Raw genomic sequence first — 24198 nt, forward strand, 5'->3', positions numbered from 1 at the left:
CAGCAGAAGGAACTGAATCCTGGTGCACTCTGCCTTTGTCAGTGTTTGTGGGACAAGACCAAGAAGAGGAACAGCATAAATGGAACTAGTTTCTCAACTCCATTTCTTGGAGGGAAAGCACTGTTTCAGTGCTGATGGGTGTCCAGGAACAAATACCTTGGTATGTAGGGTGGATAATCCATGGACTGGGGTGGAAACAAGCCAAACAGACCATGTGTGACATTATTCGACTCTAAATTTCGAGCACTATCTCATTCTGCCTGACAAGTTAACACTGAGACACATTTAAACAGCTACATGTTGCTACTGGTAAAGTAACAACCACTCAGTGTTATGAGTTAGACTAGCATTGCGCATGTACATGCTTACGATGTCTCAGCTTAGGAGATGGCTGAAGAATGATGGTGTATTGTAAATGCACTAACATGATGGCAAAAAGCTGCCTAAGCATGCCCTAGGCATGTCTGACATCTTAACTCCCAACCTCATCCCATTACATACTGAAGGCATAAATAATTACACAAATTGTAGTCCAGTGGTAAAATTTAATCCAAAATACTTTCACCAATTCTGACATTTTTAATGCTGTGAAGCATACTACAGGAGTCCATCTAATACTAGAAACCTCTACTTCTTGGACGGAAAGAGTGTTTTCTGCCTGGGTAAGACTGATTAAAATAACACACAGTTCCAAGTTGGTGCTTGTTTTATTAGAATCTTATATAATGACTTTTAATGTAAAATGCCCGATTCATGACACTCGAGGATCAGAATCTTAAAGCTTGTGGCCCTCTTTCCAAAAACTCTAGGTTGTAAAGAAAAAGACATTCTAACCCAACATTTTCGGAACATCAATTTGAAAATGTAAACAAAGTAGAATTTCATTTAAAACATTTAATAGCTGAGACAAGCAATGTGAAAAGCTGAATTACAAAAGAAACAATACAACCCAACACTGATGCTACAAGTTTACCTTTCCACAACAGTCAGTACTTCCAGGTCAGTTCTTGCCACCAAAAAGATGCTGTAGTGGCGAAAAGATTATGCTGGGGAAACAACAAAAAGAGCACATTACACTTAAAATGCTTCTCTGAGAATCGTAATAACAAGGTAATTTCTGCCCACCAGAAAGACACAAGCCTAGCACAAAATAATACAGAGGACTGAAAAAACAGAGGTAACAGAGTAACTTGTGCCATAACAGTCTAGTCTCAATAGTTAAACAGGCTGGCATACATTATGATAAACAAGGAATTTTATTTCTTCCAAAAGTAACTTACCTATCAAACAAACAGTTACTGCCAACATTTAACTTGTGCTGTGCAGTGAACAGACTACTCTTGTGAGATACAGCTTCAACAGCTTTAGAGCACTCTGTTAGTCAGCAGTGACCAAAAACTGTTTGCATGGTTACTTTATTTCTGTTTGAAATGGTGTCTGGGAATCAGAGTCACAAAGGCCACAGCTGCCAAATGGCCAAGTAAAGGTCATACATACCTTAACGGGACTGAAGGTCTGTCCTGGGAAGGCCCTGCTAGAAGGGGGAATGTTTAAGTCCCTTAAAAATTGGGCTGGAGATGGCACTCCTCAGGTGATAAAAGACACTTTGTGTAAGGGCTGTGATGGAGGTCAGTAACCCTCCCATGAGGAGTTTTTATCCCAAAGACTGCTCAGAAAAGGAAATTTGTTGGGAATGTTGCATCTTACTACAAGACAAAACGACATCCTTGAATGTTCCTTTGCCTTGGGAGACCTTGGTTTAACCACAGAAAACAGGTACCCATTCTTAACAATAATGTAGAATGACCTGAACTGCCAGAATCGGGCACAGTCTAACACAGGCTGGGACACAGCAGGACTGCATCTGCTTATAGCCTCAGTATTAGTACCTTCTCCAGAACTTGGAGAGACCTCTTCCTTCTGACTCTTTGCTTGAGAGACCTCTTCCCTCTGACACTTTGCTTCCTTTGTTTACCATTTGGTCCATTTCCTGCAGCAGCTGCACTGTACCCTCAGCCTGACTGGTTGCTGTTCTTTGTTCAAGGTTAGATTCTACAGGTCCCCCTGTAAGAAACAGCAGCAAGAACAAAACCACAAGCTTGCTCTCTCCACGCTCCCTGCACGCCCAATGGCAGACCCTGAAATGAAGAGGTAGGTCCAGACTGACTGGCACGGCACCTGGGAGGTTTCAAAGCAATCACAATGCAGACAGATCTGGAGGTAGGCTCCCATCTCACAGTCCAGCTCTGAAGGAGCTACGTAGCCTAGCTCTGTGGGTGGGAATTCATTATGTGGCAAGAGTCAGCCAAAATCATTGGTGACCTGCTGCTTTACAGTGGTTGTAATTCCTAACCTCACATACTGGAAAATATCAAACATGATTTTAAAATGAAAACTAATACCAATCTAATCCTTGCAGCTTTTGATTTAATATGACCAATTTGAATTAAAGAATCCACAAATTCCTTACTTACAGAAATTCACTTGGTTACAGCCTACAGTAAGGGATGCTGGACTAAACTCACAGTCATTTTCTTTGGAGGTATTCTGAAAGGAAAAGGAACCCAAGAACTGTTACATAATATGATGTAACATTCATGTTGTATAAAACTCTATTGTACAGGATATTTTTATTTGTTTGCTTTCTTTGAGAAGTAAAAGGCAAGGTCTACTCTCTTGTTCTGTGATTATTTTTTCCCTGCTACTATGAGGAGTTTCTCCACCAATATATTTCTACCCTGCCCTCCTCAGGAGCTTCACAGGCCTAACATAAAGCTGTAATTCATTTAGTAGACTTTAACATATCAGATAGTGAAAGAATAACAGCAGCTATAGCGTAGACAGAGATTCAAAAAAACTTGAACAGAGGTGCTGTGGGAAGCAACAGCTACTGGAAAATACAGGCACCCAGGCACCTGGACATGAGCCCTGCTAAGACACAGTCATAGGAGAGAGAGTAATGGAGAAGGGACAAAAGTGTAAAGTGTCAGAAGCACAAGGTGAGCCAGGAATACCCATTAGAAAGGCTAACAGTAATACAAAGCACAGAAAACCCAAAATCAGCATGTAAGCTTCTTTAACAGAGAATAAACCAACTGTGTCATGGAAAGAAGATACAAGAACAGCTCCACTCCCCGATGCTGTTCCTCTTGCACTCAGCTAAGGTTCATGCAAAATTCCAAACTTCAGATGGCCTGAGATCTTTGCAGTTTAGTCTCAAGAGGATTAACCAAGTCAGGAAAACTGCGGTGACAGGCTGAGCTCCTCTTGGTTCTCTTTCTTTCTTTGACTTCTTCTGGTGCACTTGGTAAGTGAAAAGATGCATAGGCTCATTTCCAATGACCCTGACCAGACAGCCTACTGTCAAAACTGCAGGACTAGAAAGCATTTGGATAAGAGCTGAAAATGCAATCTATTTAACAGTCATGTGGCTGTGGCACTTCCATGCTCCTCCTTCAGAACCAAGTAGAAATGTTGTAAAGTCAATCCTATGGGTACTAAGTAGACAGATTTCCTTCATGTTTAATGAGACCTTTCTCTTTTTGAGATGCACACTAAAATACCAGGTGGATTTGGATCCAAAGTCATACACTGCTGACAAATTGAACAAGAGCCCTGGAGGAAGGATCAGAGGAATCCTGAGAAAGTACAGGAGGTACTAATATATTTTTTTACTAAACCTAATCTTTTTTCTCATCCTGAATACCAAAAAAAAAACCAAAAACAAATGGAAAGCAAACCAAATGGAAAGCATGTCACAGAAGCACCTGGCTCTGATCTCCTAAAAATGCACATAAGGGTGACATCATCTGCATATGATTTCAAGCAGTGCTTGTGACATCTGGTCTGATATTCATGAACACTACAGTTTGTGTCTGGACAGCCCTTTCAGTATAAGAGTGCCCTGACTAGTGCAAATTTCAGGGACAAGCATCTGTTCTGGAGAAGGTTCTTCTCACCTGAATTAGTATTTGCTGAATTGATGATACATTCATCATAGTTCCAGTTTACCTCGAAAGAGCTCAGGTCCTCCCCCCACATTAGTTAACACAATATGAGATTACAGTGATGTCTGCCACCTACCACATTATTTCTCAGGATCCAATATGCTAACCTGGAGCTCTTAGCTTTCAGGAACTCTAATGTTTGGGAAACTCAGCCACTGTGCAAGGAACAGAGGCATTCTGGGGACAGTGATTATAACAAAGTGAGGAATAAAGCTTCTTTCAGAAGGACGACCATTATCCCACCAACAGAGTTTAGAGCACCCGAGGAAAGAAGTCAGAAGCCCTGTCACTAATCCTGCAAAGGTAAGTTGAGTGGGGGGAAAAAAAAGTGATACAAGTTTTAGAGACAAATAAGCCTGCATGTTTTAGAGAAGTTCTTCTGTACTGCATGCTCCTGAAAACTTCCCAGCAAGTATCCTTCCTATCTTGAAAATCCAACAAATCTGTCAAAAAACCCTCTTCTGAAAGGAAGTTTTGGGCTTATGAAAAGGTAAGGGCTGTTTCAATAAAGGAGTTTATCTGTGCAGGCTGAAGGTAACCATGCAACTAGCACCACCTGAAACTGCAGGTTATTGTATATGCAGAGAATCCCTGCAAAGCAATTATACTGGGATTGGCCCTTTGAAACCAGTCCTACAGGAGCAAGCAGGCCTTATGCTCTGGCGATCTCAGGTTTCAAGCAAGCTGACAGGTGAGTTTTATGTAAAAGCTCAGTTATGGAGAGGTCCAAAAGCTTCCTGAAATGGAGGCAGCATGTCATCATGCAGAAACATGCAGAAATCCAGGTATTTGATGCAACTGTCCACCTCCCAAGGAACAGTGGCAGAAGAAGCTGTTCCTTTTATCCTACCGGGCAACCTTCTTTGTGGGCAATCCCAAGAAGAATGAGTTTGCCTCCTCAGAAGACTCACTCCCAAGAGGCTGAACAAGGAAAGGGGCAGGAAGGCAACAGTGTGGCAGGGATTTGAACTGAATTTAGAATGGGTATCAGTAGTCAGAAAATGGATGAAATGCACTAGGACAATTGGGAGGATGGGCAACAGCCAGGAGGAGAACAGGAGCATTAGGGAAGACCCTGTTAACCAAAAGGTGTACCTAACAGAAGCAGCTCTGTCAGAGCAACCTTTTAGCCTGTGGGCTAAACCAGAAAGAATCCTACAAGGTCTCTGGAGAACAGTGGGTTGAGAAAGCAACTGCCAATCCCTCTGGAATAATGCTGTTGTAAATCTGCCTTCTGATGCCATGGTGAGAAAAGGCATGACACTGCTCCGAGAGAGAGATGTTGGCAAGGCCATCTGCACAGAGAAAGGACACTGGTGGGGAGTGGCAAGTACTCACACCAAAGCCAGTGTCAAGGTGTCAGCACCCACTGTTGGTCCCTCATGGAGTTCTGCACGAGGGGGCATCTGAGGTAAAAAGAGGACTGGAGTCTTGAAGACAGGTAGGGCATCCTTCAGGCTCATATCTGAGAGGCTAAGCTCACCCCTAGAGCTCATAGCTTGACAGTCAGAAAAGTTTGTCTCGTCTCCCTGTAAAGCTCATCCTTTGGCTAAATTTGATAAGCAGGAATGACAAATATCTCTATGCAGGTGAAAAGGGAAAAAAATTACCTGAAGGCATTTTTAGGCTTGTCACTTTAGGAATCTAGAACTAAACAGATGCTGTTGTCTCTTTCTGAATATTCTGTAGCTTACCATTTCAAATCCATGCTTTGCTTTACTTGTACAGTGAACACACTCGGCTCCAGCTCTAAAAATAAGTGAAATAAGAAAGAACTGAGTTTACAAAAAGGAAGCAATATCGTAAATGGCTAGTCCAAGTATTTCACTAGAAATGATGACTTTAGTGCCTCTAGCCAACAAGACACATACCCTTAATCTGCTTTGCACTCATTCCAGTACTAGCTTTCTGCTTTTTCCAGTAAAACCAACAAGCAGTTGAAGAGAAAAAAAGCGTTACATAACATGGAAAGGGGGATGACCAGCAAGTTCAGAAAGGCTGTAAACCCTACAAGGTTACTGACACAAAGAAAAGGGCAAGTAGCAAAGAACCATAGGAAGATCTTAAAAGACTCAGTCATGGAGCAATAAAATGGCAGAGGAAACTGTCCAGAGAGGTACAAAGTGATGCATGTGGGAAAAAATAATCCTAGTTTCACACACAAAATAGTGCTCTTTGAGCTGATCGGTATCACTGGTGACACCTGCAGATTCTGATAGCTCTACACTCAATAGCACCCCAAGAAAAACCAAATCCAAATTCTCTGTGAGGACTTATGAGCAAAAGAGCTTGTCCAAGAAGAAAAAAAAGATCAAGTGGTAGTTTGATTACAGTAGGAAAACTCCTTCCTGGGGCAGGGCATGGAATGCTCAGACTGATTGAGCTCTTCAGTCTAACAGAGTAATCAGAAAAAAGTAACAGACGGCTTGAAGTTGAGACCTCACCAATTCAATTTACTTTAGAATTGTTAGCTGTTTCAATCTTAACTGCTAGAGCAAGACATAGGACTAAGAGAAAACTGCCAGACTGGATCATGAAATAGCCCTTTCTGGCCTCATATTGTATGAATCTACAATTCATGTGTTGCCTGGCAGAGATGCATTCTGGATCCTGGTGTCATTCTTTGCTCATTTTAAGCAGTTCTGTTGTGATTAGAAACCGAGGAAGGTGGAGAAAGCCAATGAAAGCACATTTGTATGAGCAGGAAAAGAACTGGCTTCATACTTCTCCTGTTATAATCTATGCATGAAATGCATTTAGGAATTGGGTAGAATATAAGGGAACAAGGGAGATGATCTGACACAGTCATTACACTGCCATGGATGGGGAGAGGTAAGCACAAACACATCTGATCACAATGCTGGGTCTGGGACTTTCTGCCACACTCTTGTGAGTATTAAGTACAGGCACGCATTTTCTTTTTTTAAAAGCTACGCTCTATGAAAGAAAGAAGCCCGCTAGACTGTAAGTAGTAATGGGCCTGCCTCTAAAAGGTAGTCAGGAACTAAGCTTGAAGTTAGTCACCATGAGTCAGCATTGCACCATCATGCTGAAGGCAGCCAACAACATGCCAAGCAGAACTAGGAAGAGTCTTGCCAGCAGCTTGAAGGGGTTGATCCTCTCTGCTCAGGGCTGCTGAGGCCAGTTAGTGTGCTCTGTCCAGACTGGGCTCCCAGGACAAGACTGGGACTAACTGAGGTGAGCCCAGCAAAGGGCGACAAAGATGACTAAGGGACTGGAGCACATGTTGTATACAGAGAGGCTAGGAGAGCTGGGACTGTTCAGCACAGAGAATGCTCAGGGGAGACCTTACCAATGTACACCTGATGGGAGGGAACAAATAAGAGGGAGCCAGGCTCTCAGCAGCACCTTCTGGCAGGACAAGAAGCAAAGGGCACAAACTGCAAGACATGAAATTAAATCCGAATGCAAGAGAAAACTCTTTGACTGCAACTGTGGTCAAGCACTCCATCTGGTTGCTCACAGAAATTGTGGCATCTCCACTCCTGGAGTCCATTCAAAACCTGAGGGGACATGTCCTGGGCAACCTGCTCTGGCTGACCCTGCTTAAGCAGGAGAGGTTGGACTCGATGATATCAAAGGTATCATCCAACCCCCATGAGTCTCTGAAATCACCAAAAGAAGTTCAGCTACCAAACATAAAAGATGTGAAAGATGGAAAAAGATGTGTGGTGATACTTACGTGCCCACACAACATGTGCAATTCTGTGAGGCTTTAAAGCACTTTGTAAACAGTAAGCTCAAACGTGTTTTGCCATCAGACTCAAGCAGAGAGGTGGCATTCATCAACTGAGACAGAGGAACAGGCTAGGAGGCAGCTAGGAAACTTCCCAGTTCTTTCTTTGTCATCCCTGGCTCAGATGTGCAAGCCGGTACACTGCTTTGTATAGTTACTGAGTTCGCATCCTGCTGTGATTCTACAGATAAAATTAACACAAAAGAGTTAAACAGGAAGACTCTAGTAAAGGGCACAGGAACCTGAAAGCATAAGACAACTCTTCTCAAAATACGGGCAAGGCTGCTTAGATTCTGTCGCCTATGGAACACAAGGAAGAAGACAAACGGGAACGAGTATTACAGAAGAACAAAATATGAGGACGGTACAAGAGACATTAAAAATATTGGTATGTGCTCTGAAAGACTATTTTGTAGTCAACTCACCTACCCATACTTGACTGTGGGCATGAGACCTCTGCTCTGACTTCCACTCTTCTCCTCTTCACCATTTCTTCCACTGCGATACTTTCTGACACTTCATTTCTTCTCTTGACCTTCAAAACATTGCAAATGGTATTGGAACTATTGGATTTTGACTTCTCTATTTGAGAACAAAAGCCAATTAATATTCATATTTTGCAAAATTGTTCCTGTTTATACAACGGAAAAAAATTATTCATGAATAAAGTATTAGTGGCCTTATTCACACACAGTTTAAGCAATGAAAGGCCATCCAGAGAATTATGGTCAACAGTTTTAAACAAGAAATGCTGCTTTCCAGGACATCTTATTTGCTCCATCTTCAGAGGAGGGCCTACAAATGTAATTAGCAGGAATGTAATGCTAGCAGAGACAGTGGGATTTTCTTTTGAGGAATTTGGGGAGGACTTCTTCACTAATTCACTCCATCTTCAGACACCTACCTGTATTGAAAACAAACATACCCTAAGCTCTCATTAAACAAAAACTTCCCATAGAAGCCTAACTGTTGTTTATGACACATACACCATCGTGGAAATCACTTCATTATTCTGCAATATTGACCTCATACAGACTCTCACAGTGAAGATACCATCGTCCAGCTCAGCTCAGACTTGCAGAAAACAGATTTAACTGAAGCCAGCAGGGCTCTCAGGTCCCGAGGCAGGACTTCAAAGTCTGATGGAATTGACAGGACGATTTCTTCCAACTTGGATGGTCCTGGGTGAGAATTCAGTGCCACCTTCCACTGCCTGACACTCAGAAATAAGAGAACTATAGCATTGCCTATATATATCTATTCTACTTCTCCAGACTATTTAGAATACAGCTTTAACAAAGAAACAAACAAAAGCACACACACAACTTACAATTTCATCACTGCCCTTGTTTACTTCTTTACCTGGAACAGAAGATTATAAAACTTGGTGAATATTTGATGACTGGACTTTCTTTAACCACCTTAAAAGTATATTTTAGCATTGCACCTCACTTTCTGACAACAAGCTAAACTACTGAGAAACAACACCGGACTTGTGTTTGATATGTTAAAATTAAAAACTGCAAATACAGCTCCTTCAAAACTAGGATTCCTGGCTACGAACACCACATGTTGATGGGACAGGGACAAGTGCTTTTCTTAAAAAAGTCAAAGATGTCTTCAGAAGAGAAGAAGGAACTGCAGAACTGTTAGCATCACCCTGTGTTTTGGACAACAAATGGAAGATGCAAGGAGAGCTGGAGCATAGCCTCCACAAAATATTGGCCAGCTAACCTCTGATGCATGGCATCCATACAAGTTTTCCCGAAGAAAACCCCCTGCCAACAGAAACTTGAAACATCAGTGTGTGAAAGTAACAGCACATTATGTTTTGCATAATTTTAGAACAAAAACGTTGTACAACTATCTGCAGAGGGCAACTAAATACTGGAGCAAGGTGGTCAGGGAAGTGAGTGAATTCTCCATGTTTTGAAGTTTTTGCATCCAAACACGGCAGATTTTCTATGGGATACTAAATGCAAGCAAATGGGTAAGACTAAGAAATGACCACTTGTCCATTTTATAAAGGAGACCAGCAGTCGTAACAAAATACAGCAGCTGTTCCCATGGACCAACAATCAGAACAGGAAATAGTAAGAATAAACACTTATAGTTTTCACAACTGGGAGGTTAAATGTGGAGTCCCATAGAGGTCTCAGCTGCAGCCTGAGGCTGTTCACAGAAAACCTGGAAAATGAGATACTAGTGAGGTGGTAACATTTGCTAATTATACAGAAGACATTATTACCATTATTACTATCATTATTTAGAAAAACAATGCATTCTTTCTTTAGGAAAACAGAAACAAAGAGTGTGAAGTTCAACATCAACAAATGTAGTCAAGCACAGGGAAGAAAAACCTGTGTTCCATATACATGTGCTTGCTTCAGCTCCAGCCCATCAGACTAACATTAAAGAATGAAGACTGGCAGCCACTGGACATTGCTTTGTAAAAATACTAGCTGATGAGTAAGCAGCAGTTGAAAAGGGAAAGAGAAATTCAGGAAAGTTTAGAAAAGCAGTACAGGACAAAAGAGAACACACTGTTCCGCTCTATTTCAAATCCATGGTACAGCCATACCTGCATGCAGTTTTAGTCCCTCTAATTCAAAAACACAGTAGGTGAAGTGAAAAACAAGACACAGATCATACATGTTTCCAGAAATTATCCAGACATAACCATAGTGACTTACCACAAGATACGTTTTGCTGAAATGAGTTCAGTTCTAGATACACAATGCAAATGTAGGGATAAGGCACAAGATGGACATTCTCATGTTTGAACCTCATCTTTGATACTCTCTCCCATTTACTCAAATCTGAGAATGATGATAAGACTTAAGAACACAGCACCAACATTTCAAAGGGGGAAGAGTCCTGGCAATGTTTTCTTGTAAAGCTTTGGAAGTCATACCACATTGAACGTATGTACAAGGGAGCAAATACAATCTGTTGGTATGACCTTTGTGGGAAAACACCATTAACACATTACAAGAAACACTCCAGGTGATACTCTCCTATCAGTTGCTTGTATTAATAGCACTGCATTTCCTTATCTGTATTTGACTTCAGTCCTGACATTATCCCACAAGAAAAAACACACCAGTCTCTTCCAACCCTATTAATAAAACCTCATCAGCTTTCCTAAAAAAAAAAAAAAAAAATTATTTTCAAAATTATTTTTAAAATTGAGATGGACTAGGATTCATAGGAGTAGCATCATTAAATTTACTTCACAGTTCAAAATGGGAGGAATAGGATAATTGACATGACAGCCATCACAGTTACAGACATTCTTTCCTGTAAGTGCAGTTCTGACACCTAGGAGCTCATGTATGCAAAAAAGGACGACTCCTTACATGTCTCTGATCTCAGGAATAAACAGGTAAAATGAATACCTTTAGTCCATTTGCTAGCAGAAACTAAAATCCTGAGGACTGGAGATGGAGCTCAAGATTTTCCTAGATGAAACATTTGACACAATCAGTTCCTTTAGGGGATGAAATTGCTCATTTGAGTATGGCTTCAAGGACTCCCGCAGCTGGTGATTAACTAAGAGTTATGCTACAGTGAGGAGCCCGACACACAGACTGCAGGACTACTCAACATGCCGTGCCTCTGAGCTTGCAGTTCTCATCAGGGCCCAGTGCTGGCTGAGCATGTGGATAGACTTCCAAGTCCCAGAAATATAAGTTCATGAATCAAACACTCCTCAAGCACACAAGCAAAACTGGCTGAGCTTCAGTGAAGCAAACCAACAATGATAAAGAAAATGTATTTTTAACTAAGAAATGTAAAGTGCTGAAGCTGCTAAATGGCAGAACCAGACCTTGTCCCTGGTATAGCCCTAATCCAAGGCTGGCTTAAAACCCAGTCCAGTCAATCAGTTGGAGAACAGCGAAACAACAGATTTCAATTTGTGGGCACAGGTGTTCTCAGAAACACAGGTGTTTTTAGAAAAAATTAGTATATGTGAATAGGAATTGCTTGTTCAAAGACTAAGTGTGCTTGAAGGAGTGTGTGAGTTAAAGCAGGCAGAAAGAAAACCACGATCCAAGGAGGAGCTTGGAACTGAGGCAGAGACTAGAACTGAGGAGGTGAAACAACTGGGAGAGTCAGGTGATGGATTCACAGAACTGACAGGACCAAAGGAAACTCCTAAAAACTTCAGACATTGACTAATGATATCATAAGCATATATAAGCTGCGCTGTATACCTTTGTTCTCTGCCACTCACTGGAGTGGCTAGCCCAGCTCTGAGTTGTGATTAAAGCAAACCTAGTGATACCCACATCTGTGTAAATTTCTCCTTTAACAACAAGGCTTTGTTCGTTTAGGTGCTTCCTGTCTGACCATGCTCTTGGCTACTTTGTCTTCCCGGCAGTAACAAGAATAAGTTGCTATCATAAGTACCAGCTTCTGACAGAGAAAGATGATGATCTCGTTCTTGGCTGCTATTACAAAGTATGGCAATAATGCAGTCTTCCAGGAGTAGGAGGGAATGCCTTGGAGGCAGAAACACATGGGTGCTCATTACTCCTGGGCACCCAGACTCACCAGCCGTCCCACCATAGGACTGAAAAGGCTTCTCACTCAACTAACTTTTCAACAAGAGCCTCAGGAGAGTAACTTCTTCTTAACCCTTTACAGTACAGCAACTACAACAGAAACATTAATTTACAGTTACCAATTCTTTCATTTATTTATTGTAAATTTAAAATAATAAGCTGCAGAATATGCAGCAGACATGGCTAAATTCTGTCCAGTTGTGGAAGCAAGAAGAAAGAGGTGAAGGCTAGCTGGGCCATTGATGCACTCTGATGAAAAAACATGTAGCAGGAGAAGGAACCTGTAGTAAAGCTGCTGGCCAGAATAATGCAATCTCAAATACCCCAGCACTTACATACCAGAAGTCAAATCCCCAGGAAACTAACTACACTCAACAAAACCTGTGCATGCAAATATTTGAATATTAAGCTTCTATACACCTATGTTGTGCACAGCTTTTTAAATCGCTGTCTTTTGATAGGAGGCCAGACTGATGACAGCTAAATGCCTCCGCAAACTTTAGGGAAGAAGGAAAAAATCTGGTGACTGGTCCCAAAGGAGTAAGGGGGATGAGCAAAATCAAGTGAATACCGGGTGGAAGACACTGGCTTCATTTTTACGTCTAGATGACAAAGACTATGTTGAAGAGGTGACCAGGATAACTGGATGACAATCCTGCAAGCTTTGTGTCTTCAAAAGCCTGTCTGGTCTTCCAACTATTTCAGCTCAACTACTGCTTGTAAAACTCACTCTGTGAAATACTTTTTGTTTCTCTCAGCCATCTATGTGGGTGCATAAGCATATACTCACATTTGCTCCCACCCAAGAAACTTTTATACTCAACATCCCTCCAGGCAACTTAAGATTTCATGGGAACACCATCCTGTTCTCTCAAGTGCAAGCTAGAGCTTCTTCCTGTACAGATTAAAGATGGCTTTGCAGGTAAGAGGCTCATGGATGTGATTTAACCCCAATGTACCTAACAAGAAAACTTGTCTCTGCAATATTCTCTACTAGTGGGCCAATCTTACTGAGCCTGTAAGGAGCATTTTACGTTTTACTGATCTTTTGAAACAATCACATTAGATGACTTTATCTATACACGTTCATTTTCTCTGGCTAAATCAGATTTGGAACACAGGGGTGTTTACCTGAAAGCACCGCAACACATTCTTTCAAATCAGTTCTGTGGTGAAGGCAACAACTGAGGAGGATCTACACCTAACTTAAAACTGCAAAGCTCAAAATAGTTGAGCTAATAGACATGAAGGTCAAATTAAGCAATGCCCAACAGAAACAAATAATGGAATCTTTTCTTTTACAAGTAGGGAAGAAAGGATACATGGAAAGACAGTGAAGTGGTCTGTAGAAAATGGATGTAAATCATCAAGATTTCCAAGGATTACTCGAATTACTTCCTGGAGAGGCCAAAAAAAGAATGGAAGAAAGAATGTTAACAATATAGCAACAATACCACTGTGAAATACAGTTTCAAGGCTTGGGAAGAAATTAACATTACAGTTTGTATGAATCATGGAAAAACAGGTTCTATTTTGCTTTTCCTCCTCCCCAACTTTGCCCTGCTCCCTTCCATGACCTTGGAGCAGGGGTGCTCAAACTATGGCCCACGGGCCGGATACGGCCCCTCAGGGTCCTCAATCCGGCCCCCGGTATTTACAGAACCCCCCTGCCCCGCCCCCGCTGGGGGTTGGGTGGGGGGGAAACCAAGCAGCCGCAGATGATGTCCTGCCACTTCATCCGTGTGCCAGCCCCCTGTTTAAAAAGTTTGAGGACCCCTGCTAGAGTGCACTGCACTAACAGACTCATAGAAATTGCAGTGAATGAGTATCTTAACCTTGAATTAACACAGAAGCATTAATATGGGGAGTGGAGGTGTGCTTTTATCAAGTTTTACATGTAAGAACTCTCCTTTTTGCCAGCAAAACGCATGTACTACTGACCTGTCTCAAAAATAAACATAGTCCCCTTTTCCTGAATATTGGGCCAATTCAGTTACAAAGGAACTGTAATTCAGCCCCAACAAACACCTGCTTTACAAACAGGAAACTTTTCCAGTAATATCTTTCAATATTTTCAAAAGTGTAAAAGAAAAAAAAAACCTAAATAATTTTCTGTATCAGTTAAAATCAGCACATTTTCTTATATAATATTTATCATGCTATTATTGCACTCTGATTTTTTTTTTTCCAAGTACCAGGAGCATTTTTAAGCAGGCAGCGTATTTGTCTGATTTCCTAGGGAATGGAAGGGGCTTTCTTCTGTCTCAGGAAGAAGATGACAACAACAGAATTCATCGGTTGCAACCAAGTTTGGTCACAAAGTAATGGCATCATTAAAAGAATGTCCACTGGTTCCACTAGCTCCACAGTTATGAGGAAAGCATGTGCAGTTGAGCATAATATTAGCCGCTGTCAAGCTAGCTCACCAGTACTGTCACAGCTCCTTAAAAAACAGGAGGGTTTGACAGCTCGTCAAGCCTGAGAAACTAAAAAGCAGTGGTCAGGTCTGGGACTGAGTGCGAAACCATGCGAAAGTGCTACTGTGGAATGAATCTGAACAGGAATCAGAAAAGAAGTGGAGTGCAACTAGCTCAACAAGTGATAGTTTTCATTTGTCCAATTTTAACAGTCAGTAGCATTTTTGCAATATTTCAAATTAAAGCATTACTCATCTATGCTAATGCTGCCTGTTGATTACAGTTTTCACTTACATTACTTTTTTTCACCTTCATAACCTCCAGAGAAGGTCCCCTTTACTCTCACTTGAAATGTTGCATTTGACAAAATGCCCTCAGTCCCATAACAAACAGGAGAATTGCTCAGTCTAACATTCCGCTAAGGTTCATCTCCTACCTCTAACTCCTTGACAGCACTTTCAGTGTTGTCGAGATCAGGAGCACTGTGAAACAGAAAGAGTTAGTCCCACCCCAACCAAAAAGCAATGGAGCTACATTAATTGTAAGAGTTTAAATGACAACAAAACATCATTTACATTGTACAGAGAAAATACTTAGCAGGCAGATGAATTCCTAATTTATTGCTTATAAAAAACATCCATTATTCCACAAGAACTGTTTCTTGTGGATTTTCTGCCCACTTTGCTTGTGTGAGGATACAGCAGATGAGAAATCAAATCTTTTCAGTCGATTCTCAGTAACCTTTAGGACTGCTTTTTTGACAAGGTGCCCTCAAACCAGCACCTCTGTCTTCCAGTCTATCATGATGCCATTCTACTCAAGGGGCTAAAAGAAGGAATCGGCAGGACATGTCTCTTCATCCCCTCCATGGTGCAAACCTGCAGAGGAATGGGCCTTCACAGCATTGGAGCTAGGCCCTGTAATCCTGCATCAAACTGTATTCCCAGCTATTAACTACATCTTCTGTAAGACAACTTCTCAAAAGTTGTTCGCTGCTAGGTATCAGCTACCAAATGCAGAGGGAGACAGAAGTTCTTCAAGAAAATCCAAACCCATTAAACAGTAAACAAATCACACACGTCACTTGGAAATAAGTAATCAAAGTGGAGTGGAGTGTAAGGAATTACGGCATGCAAGTATTCTGCTATATGGTTTTGTAGGCAGCTGTTCTCATACCCTCCACATTCAGGGTCCCCAGTCAGAGCTCAGGCAGAGACAAGAACTTTCCTTCATCTTCACAAAGGCTCTTTCCTTGCTTGATACAGAACAAGCCAATGAAAGGAATTACACAGCACACCCACAGCAGAATGACAGATATCACCAACCCAAGACTTAAGCTGTGGTCATGAAAGTCTTCGTGGATCAGCAGGGAAAGAAAAGTATGATTCTGGAAGGGATGCTGCCATGCTGATGCAGAGAAGAGGGTGGAAAGAATGGAAGAAAGCAAGGCACCATCCAGGGTCTCATGACAAGGATGTCTGACCTGCTATCTGACTGTGGGGGATTCAGCGGTTGGGTTGAGGGGCGCTGAGGATGATATCGGGTAGTTGATGGAATTTAACGTGTTGTTGGCAGTTTGACTTTGAGACAGTTAGAGAGAATGAGTTGTTAAGGATTAACTCAGGTTACAAATACTTTGTATGTCCTGCTAAGCTATAAGTTAAGCACTGGGCAAATGCTTTTGTTCAGAAAAGGAACTTCTCAGATGGATGGGCTGATAGGAAGCTCATCATGTGCAATGTGCTCAGCAAAACTAGGGGAAGGTAATTCCAGCAGGGGGAGATCATGATCACCAAAACTCATTGGCCACCAACTCAAAGAATCCCCCAGACCCAAAAGAAGCTGAGGCTGAGCATGCGAACAAATTAACAAGAGAAACGAGATAATTATTTGACAAAACAGGAAACAGAGTACTAAGTAATGAAGGAGTTAGGTAACTTGTAACCAATGAAGGCTGATGTCTTTGTATGCGAAACTGTATAAACAGTGTAAAGTTTTGACAATCAGGGAGCTAAGCATTTGAGGTTTGCCACATAGCTGCCTACTTTGCACAAACTAGAATAAAGAAATAAGGAATGCCTTGACTCAGTGTGTGAACTGGTGCTGCGCATCGGGTAATGAACCTGCTTACAGGACAACAGGGAGGAGGGGATGATTACTTTAAGCCTGCAGTGTAGAAATGCCGAAACAGACTCATCTTTAAAGAAGGCAAGAGCCTTCATTGTTACCTGGTTTTCCCTAGGGATTCAGGAGACCTTCAGTGAAGATGATGTCACTCTAGCAAAAGCCTGCGTACATATGTATATAATCAGCTCTATGATCAGCTGGGATCAGCTCCTGCAACTCTTTCGATGTTCTTTTGGGAACCTGTCCTCAGATTGGTCACCATCTTATTGTAGGGAGGAGTTTCACTTCCTAAATCTGCAGGCTGACTGACAGCATTGCTTTGGGCATAAGGCTATGTATGCACTTAGGACTTACTCCTTTACTCTCTCTTAGGAACTGGGAGTGAATCCAGGTGTTTTGAACAAGTACCCCCTACTCACCATACCCATGACACAACAGAGAAGAGTTTCACAAGTTTTGCTGTAAAAGGAGTTGCTTTTGCTATGTTTGACCATGTCGATGTGAAGACTGGCTTGAATTCCAGAAGTTATGACAAAACACAAAAGGTGTGGCAGAAGTCCTGTTCCCTCAAGTGTAACAATGAATTGCAAGGACCGATGTTGCAATGCACACAAACCATGAAGACTTGCAGGGGCAATGACAGACTGCCAAACCCAAAAAAACTTACACTCTCTTTACTATCAGATCAAACACCTGCAGGCTGTTCAGAAACATATGCGTGCTACTGGCAGTGCCTTTCAAAGGGGTAACACTGACAAAAAGAGCTTACTCACAAAAGAGAGCAATGTTTCAAGGACCGACTGAACACTACTACATGACACAAGACACACAACACACCTTCCTCTCCAAAATCAACACAGAGAACAAAACAAGGAGGAAGGTTAATCCTCCTGGGTATGACCCTACTCCAGCAAAAGGCTAGTAAGCAAAGCCAAAGAAACAACTGTGCTTCAATTCATCCCAAAATAAAGCCGTTCAACAGAATTTCAAAAAGCCAGCCTACTTCTATGAAGGAGAAAGGAGACAGGCATTGCACAAGATTTAATGTAGCTTCCAGTCTGGAGACAGCCTAATTGGCATGACGTTCATAGCGCTTTCTCTTCCATTCTTCTGCAGCTAACAGTCACTTCCAGAGTAAACCCAGGCTCTGGCAATGCCTGTGCACATCTGACTGCCAAAGGGAATTCACTCACTCTCATAAAACCACTCCACAGGCAGATGCTCAATGTGTCATTCACTTCCTATGCCATTTTAGCCCTGCTGCAACCTCACTGGCATGAAAACAGGGGTTTCAGGATGACACAATGCTGTTCAGTTTCTCTGATGCAGGGCTACTTGCTGACTCAAAAGGATGACAGCCCTACTTTCTGCATGGTAGCCACAATCTGAAAAGAGGTTTAATCTCAATGGTTTGTAAGACTTCCCAAAAACCTCAACCATCAAGCACCAACCTTGAACTGCTGTCTGCTGGTGATCACTGCCTTGGACGTACACAGGCAGCCAGATTATGCTGAGCCACTGCTTTGTTTTTTTTTAATTAATGTTTCTAAATACCATCAATATTAAGTATTTATCAGAGGCTGAGACAGCAACAACTCATAAACTTTCAGACCAAGTTTTGAGCTCCACAGAGCACTCCTTCTGCAGGACACAACCTGCTCTGGAAAACTACCCTTAAACCTAAGCAGCTCCAGCTCCTTTTGCCAGAGCAGCTCAAACTTCTGCGATTATTATAGGTCACAGCCTCCAGAATTCTGAGTTCCCTCTCAAACTAAAAGCTCTAGAGCTTCTTGAGTGAGCTCATCAAGGTTTTGTCCACTCACAAAAGCACTTCCCTATGTGTCTTGAGCAGCAGACACAAGCAGATTCCTCCAGGGCAAATACCCTCTGGGAAAGTATCTTTTTTACCTCTAAAAGATCATCCTCTTGTTTTACATCTTGTCCATGTGACCAGACTACTCAGTACCCTGTGCTCTGGTTACTTTCTGGCTACTAACTAGAACTTCCTATTTGAGGCTTACCACACAACTGCTACCTCCCACAACCCTCCCATTCATTGTCCCCTGCACACCCAGGGGCTGTCTTCCTTTCTTTTCCTTGTGTGCCACCAGTACCACAGACTGAAATAATCTCCCTTCGCTCTCACTTCTCAGGCTTGCCACTATAGTGCTTTCTAGAAATGGAAAGGAGCAGTTATCCTAAAAGTCCTCTCTGCAGGACCGGCATGTTGTTGTTTGAGAACAGGTTTGTCACAAACACATTTGAAAGAGGAGTGGCAATAGAAAGAGAACCTTGCGAGAAAAAATCCTGAGAGCAGAAGAAACATCTACCGCCAGAAGCCAGTGAGAGTTTCCAAAGATTCTTTCCTTTCTACATCCACGCTTAAGTGCCAGATTGCAAGGCCAGCAAAAGGCACATTGCTAGCAGCAGACAGCCCAAGAAACTAGTACATATGTTGAGCGCAGAGCTCCATGGCAGTGCTGGTTCTGACCAGGAAAGAGTTAATTTTCTCCACAGTAGCATCACTGGGTCTATGTTTTGGATTTGTGCTGAAAACAGTGTTGATAACACAGGGATGTTTTAGTTACTGCAGAGCAGTGCTTACACAGTCATAGCCACTTCTGCTCCTCACACTACCCCACCAGCAAGTTGACTGGAGATGCACGAGAAGCCAGGAGGTGACAAGGCTGGGACAACTGACCCCAACTGACCCAAGGGATATTCCAGACCAAAGGACGTCACGCTCAGCAGAAAAACTGGGGGAAGAAGAAAGAAGGGGGGATGTGTGGCATTATGTTGTTTTTCTTCCCAAGTAACCATCAGGTGTAATGGAGCCCTGCTCTCCTGGAGATTAAACACCTGCCTGCTGATGGGAAGCAGTTTCTTCACCAAAAGAGTTGTCAAGCACTGGAACAGGCTGCCCAGGGAAGTGGTTGAATCGCCATCCCTGGAGGTATTTAAAAGACTTGTAGACATGCCACTTAGGGACACAGTGTACTGGTGGACTTGGCAGTAGTAGGTTAAAGGCTGGACTCGATGATCTTAAAGGTCTTTCCCAACCAAAATGATTCTATGATTCTTATTCTGCTTTGCTTGCATGCACAGCTTTTGCTTTAGTTACTAAACTGTCTTTATCTCAACCCACAAGTTTTCTTACTTTTACCCTTCCAATTCTCTCCCTCATCCCACTGCAGGGCAGTAAGCAAGCAGCCATGTGGGGCTTAGCTGTCATCTGGGGTTAAACCACTGCAAAGGCTCTAGACCTTCTCAGTTAAACACAGTATTTCAAAATACTGTCAGTAAAAACACCCTCTTTTTCCACTGAAAAAGCATGAAATCCACACATGGCAGTGAAATAGTGGTTTTTGCAGCTCAAATTACTCCCCCAGGCCAACGCTCATCGTGTGCAAGCTCAGTAGCAACTTTTATGTGACCATTTTCATGGTCAGTGAAAGAAAGCAGGAAATGAGGAGCCCCCAAGATCTGAATTTAAGGTCTCACATTTAAGTAACTCACTGCTACATGCAGTCATCAAACTGCAAGTTGACTTCTCAGTTTTAACATGCTTACCTGCTGAAGTTGCCATACCGGATTTTAAATTTGTATACAAGCCTGCCTGCATGAAGAAACCTTGTTTCAGGCAATGGGTAGGTAAATGGTTTCAATGACATCTTTCTCCCTGAATGCCAGCCTAGGGAAGCAGGAGAGTCAAAAGGTAAATTGCTAAAACCCTTCACCAGATCTCATTGCATCATAACAGAAATACAGATTACACAGAGTTTTTCCTCTTAGAGGACATTTGCAGAAAGAACACATTTCCTACCAGTATCTCCTACAGGTCACAGAGAGGCTGACTCAGGTGGCCGTTCCAGTAAAGCAGGGCATTTTTCAGCAGGACAGACCGTGAGCTGATGGTCACCCCGCCTTCACCTGCGCTGCTCTGGAGATTTCACTGTGAAGGTCCCCGAAGCTTTGCAGGCCTCTGGCCCCGGGTTCTGGCAAGCAAGCCCGGGCAGGACTGTGTCCCAGCCCGTGACGGACCCCACTGCAAGGGACACCCCCGACTGCTGCGGACCCCTGCCGCCCCTGCGGGTACAGCCGGAAGCACCTTGTTTCTCCACACACACGCGGGGCGGTTGGTCGGGGCCGGGGCCAGGGCCAGCGGGGCCTGCTGGGGGAAGGCCGGGACCCGCCTCGGGCACCGGCCCAGCGCCCCGGCCTGCCGAGAAGGGAGATGCCGCCGCTGCCGCCTCCTCAGACCCGCTGCTGGCCAGCGGGGACCCCGGATTGCCCACGTCCCCGCTGAAGCAGACAAGCCCCCGCCGCCCGTCCTTGCCTCCGGCGGAGCCGGACCATGACCGCGACCGAGGCAGAACCGAGCCCAGCAGAGCGGCACGAGCAGCGCCGGCAGAGGGCCGCGTCCCCCAGTGGCGCGGAGGTCCGGCCCCCACCCCGCACCGCCGCTGAGCGAGGGGCCGGTGCCCGCCTGGGCGGGGGCTGCCGGCGGAGGTGCCAGAGATGAAGGCGGCTGCAGGCGAGGACGGGCTTTCCTCGGGGTGCTGGTGGCGACGAGGGGCTGGTGGGCAGGACTGTTGGACACAGGCGAGCTGGCAACCCCGCGTCGCCGTGTCCTTCCAGTGGGTACAGCCCTGCCCTGGTGCGAGGGGAAACCTGTGGCTGGCACGTTCATGCCTTGAGCTCATAGGGTGGGTCAGGGCGCGACCAACTCCTGGCCATGTGCACCGGGACATGGCCAAACTCCGACCACGGGGGACAGGGAACGGCCTCTGCGGCATCTCTGCGGCAGGCTTCCCCATGGGGGTGCCAGGGGGTCTCCTGGCCTAGCCAGAGATCCCTCTGTGAGGGTACCTGTGGAGGGGAAACTCTGCCAGCACACCTCAAGCAGGACCAGGACAGCTTCTTGGTGAGCCTTCTGATCAAGGAAGACCCTGTTTCAGAGACCCCAGCCACATTTGCTCAGCAGGACATCGCTGCATTATTCCTACAACGGGACCCCAGCTGCAGATACAGGGTGGACATGGCATGGCACAAAGTGCACTGTTTGCCCCAGCTCTGCAACTTCCTTTCAGTCCTGGCGCAGGGGTTGGGGGGGCCAGAGGGGCAGGACATGCTGGCTGCTGGAGGTGGCCAGGGCTGTGCTGCAGAAGTACTGTTGCAGGTGTTGAGGAGGCTCCAGGAGGCATCAGACCTGCCATGAGGAAGGCTGGAGGTCAATCCTCAGCTGCTACAGCACCTCCTTTTCTTCCCTTTCTGCCCCACAGAGCTCCTTGCTGCACCTCCGCTCTGGGCTGCCACCACCCTCTGCTCCAGGTCCCCACAGCCACATGCTGCTCTGCACTGGCTGATGCTGGAGCTGCACTCCAAGAGCGGTTTGGCTTCCAGCGCAAGCCCAAACATCAGAGGAATTGGCCTTTACCTTGTGGCAGGTCTTGCAACTGCTTTCAAAGTCAACATTAACTCTGGTGCCTAATGACAGTCCCTTGATGGTGGCCCTAGTTGCTCCCAAATTTCAACGGTCAGGTTTACTTTTCCAGGGTTTAGGCACCTTTCTTGCAAAGACTCCCAGAGATTTTTTCATTCCTCTGCTACACACACAGAGGGCCACAGAAATGCAACAGCAGCAGCATTAGTCTCATCTGGCATTTTTGAGGGGAAACATCCTCTTAAATAGCTGTCTTGGGCCTTTCTGGCAGCCATGTTTTACTTCTAAAACAGACACAACCAAAAAGCCCTGATGATCAGTGACCAAGATGAGCAATGATCAAAAAAAAGCCACTTTATATCCCGTGAAAGCCTAACAGCAACATTTGTAGGAAAACCAATGTCCCAGTTAGTTCTCTTGTGCCAACCACAACAGACTTTAGTACAGAAGAAGAGGCTTCTAATTAACTAAATAAAAACCTGAACAAATAGCAAAAGCAGACACTGATCTGCCTCCTTGGAGCAGGATAGACAGTTTCCCTTCGCTCTGTAAAGGACTTCCTTTCCATCAAAACGAAGAGGTCCTTAATGAACCACGAGGCAATCACTGCCCACTGGCTTCTGATGGCAGTCCAGCCTGGGGAACTCAGCTCAGACAAGCACTTGCACCACTTTGGTGGTTCTAGGGAGCATCTGGACTCTCTTGCCTCTCAGGAAAGGTCTATAGATCCCAAACATCATTCTCATAAAAAAACCAAACCAAAACAAACTAAAAACCAGAAAACAGTGTTCATGTCAACCTACAGGGAATGGGAGGGTCCCTACAGGGAATGGGAGGGTCTTAAACTTCTGGAATAACAATTTGCATTTGATTATCAACAAAAAAAAAAACCAAACAGCAGAGGGTAAGCAGTCGGGAGACAAACAAAGGTAACATAGAGTCTCAAAAAAAATGCTCAGTCCTGGTGAGATCCCATCTGCAGTACTACATCCAGTTTGGGGCTCCCAGACAAATACATTACTTAAAAAGTCACTAACACATAGAAGCAAATGAAGTGGAGGCCACCAAGACTACCGGGGCTGGAAGTATAGGATGCCTGAGGCGAGGTGCAGGGAACTGGGTTAATTCAGTTTGACGTAGCAGGGGCTTGTGGGTATGCTAATCGCTGCCCTCAACTGCACAGAGGACAATGCTGTGTACTTTTTAGAGCTGCATGGTGATAGGACAAGAGGCAATGGGCACACACTAGAACATAGGGAATTCCAGCCAGGTCCATGAGGGAGAAAAACTACTGTGAGATGGCTCACATAATGGAACAGGGCCCAGAGAGGCTATGGGATCTCTATCCTTGGAGGCACAGGAAGCTCAACTACAGGAGGGCCTGAACAACCACTTCTGACTGAACCTGCCGGGAGTAGGCTCCAAGTCCCTTCTCACCTGCGTCATTCTGTGATACGCTTTCAGCGGTTAAGAGAGTTCCCAAGAAAACCTCAGCTACATTTCAATGAAACCAAGTGAGTGGACACACGCTGCTGCACACAGCTAATACCACGTGAAAGGAAAACCCCGTCAGGAAAGAAGGCTACAAAGAGATGGCCAGTGTACTGGCAGGTAACTGACGATACTCCCAGGCCACGTTCCACACTCCCTCCCTCATACACGCACACCCTCCACACTCCTCACCGTACGCCATACCGTTGTGTGGGAGAAAAGGTGGCAGGCCATGTCCCAGAGGGACGAGTCTGTCAGGAGGATGACCACCCGGTTGGCTTCCAGCGGCCCGGTGCTGCAGAGTGCACACCCCTCACCGCTCCAGGCCGCCGGCGGGCCGCACCCGCCAATGGCAGCGCGCCTTGCTCGCCCGGCCCCTGCCCCGCAT

General features: G+C 44.3%; 1 protein-coding gene and 1 long non-coding RNA gene across 6 annotated transcripts; one reads left to right on the top strand and one right to left on the bottom strand.

The window, feature by feature from the left end:
• Positions 1-525: 525 nt before the first annotated feature.
• MAJIN (membrane anchored junction protein) lies at positions 526-24189 on the bottom strand. 5 transcript variants are annotated; one of them, XM_027780661.2, is made up of 11 exons: positions 24015-24161; positions 20447-20567; positions 15186-15231; positions 13655-13730; positions 10458-10583; positions 9095-9126; positions 8190-8299; positions 5702-5756; positions 2475-2547; positions 1890-2064; positions 526-1046 (listed from the first exon to the last, which is right to left on the bottom strand). In XM_027780661.2, the coding sequence occupies exons 2-11, from the start codon at positions 20545-20547 to the stop codon at positions 1001-1003; spliced, it is 840 nt and encodes a 279-aa protein (XP_027636462.1). In that variant the 5' UTR covers positions 20548-20567; positions 24015-24161; the 3' UTR covers positions 526-1000. The 5 variants fall into 5 exon arrangements, with proteins under 5 accessions (XP_027636462.1, XP_027636460.1, XP_027636461.1 ...); XM_027780659.2 differs by having other exon boundaries at positions 24003-24140; XM_027780660.2 differs by lacking the exon at positions 24015-24161 and adding an exon at positions 20700-21240.
• LOC129784281 (uncharacterized) lies at positions 2867-4658 on the top strand. Its single transcript, XR_008746738.1, has 2 exons — positions 2867-3655; positions 4099-4658. It is a non-coding gene; the product is annotated as an uncharacterized LOC129784281 (long non-coding RNA).
• Positions 24190-24198: the final 9 nt, after the last annotated feature.

The sequence above is a fragment of the Falco peregrinus genome, chromosome 4, assembly GCF_023634155.1.
Source record: "Falco peregrinus isolate bFalPer1 chromosome 4, bFalPer1.pri, whole genome shotgun sequence".
Classification (NCBI taxonomy): domain Eukaryota; kingdom Metazoa; phylum Chordata; class Aves; order Falconiformes; family Falconidae; genus Falco; species Falco peregrinus.

What these genes read in the sequence shown, in the direction of transcription:
- MAJIN (XM_027780659.2), bottom strand. An exon ending in CCACTTCACTGTCTTTCCAT is followed by an intron (nt 10,584 to 13,654) that starts GTATCCTTTCTT and finishes CATCATTCTCAG; the next exon opens with ATTTGAGTAAATGGGAGAGA. An exon ending in CAAAGCATGGATTTGAAATG is followed by an intron (nt 2,548 to 5,701) that starts GTAAGCTACAGA and finishes TTTTCCTTTCAG; the next exon opens with AATACCTCCAAAGAAAATGA.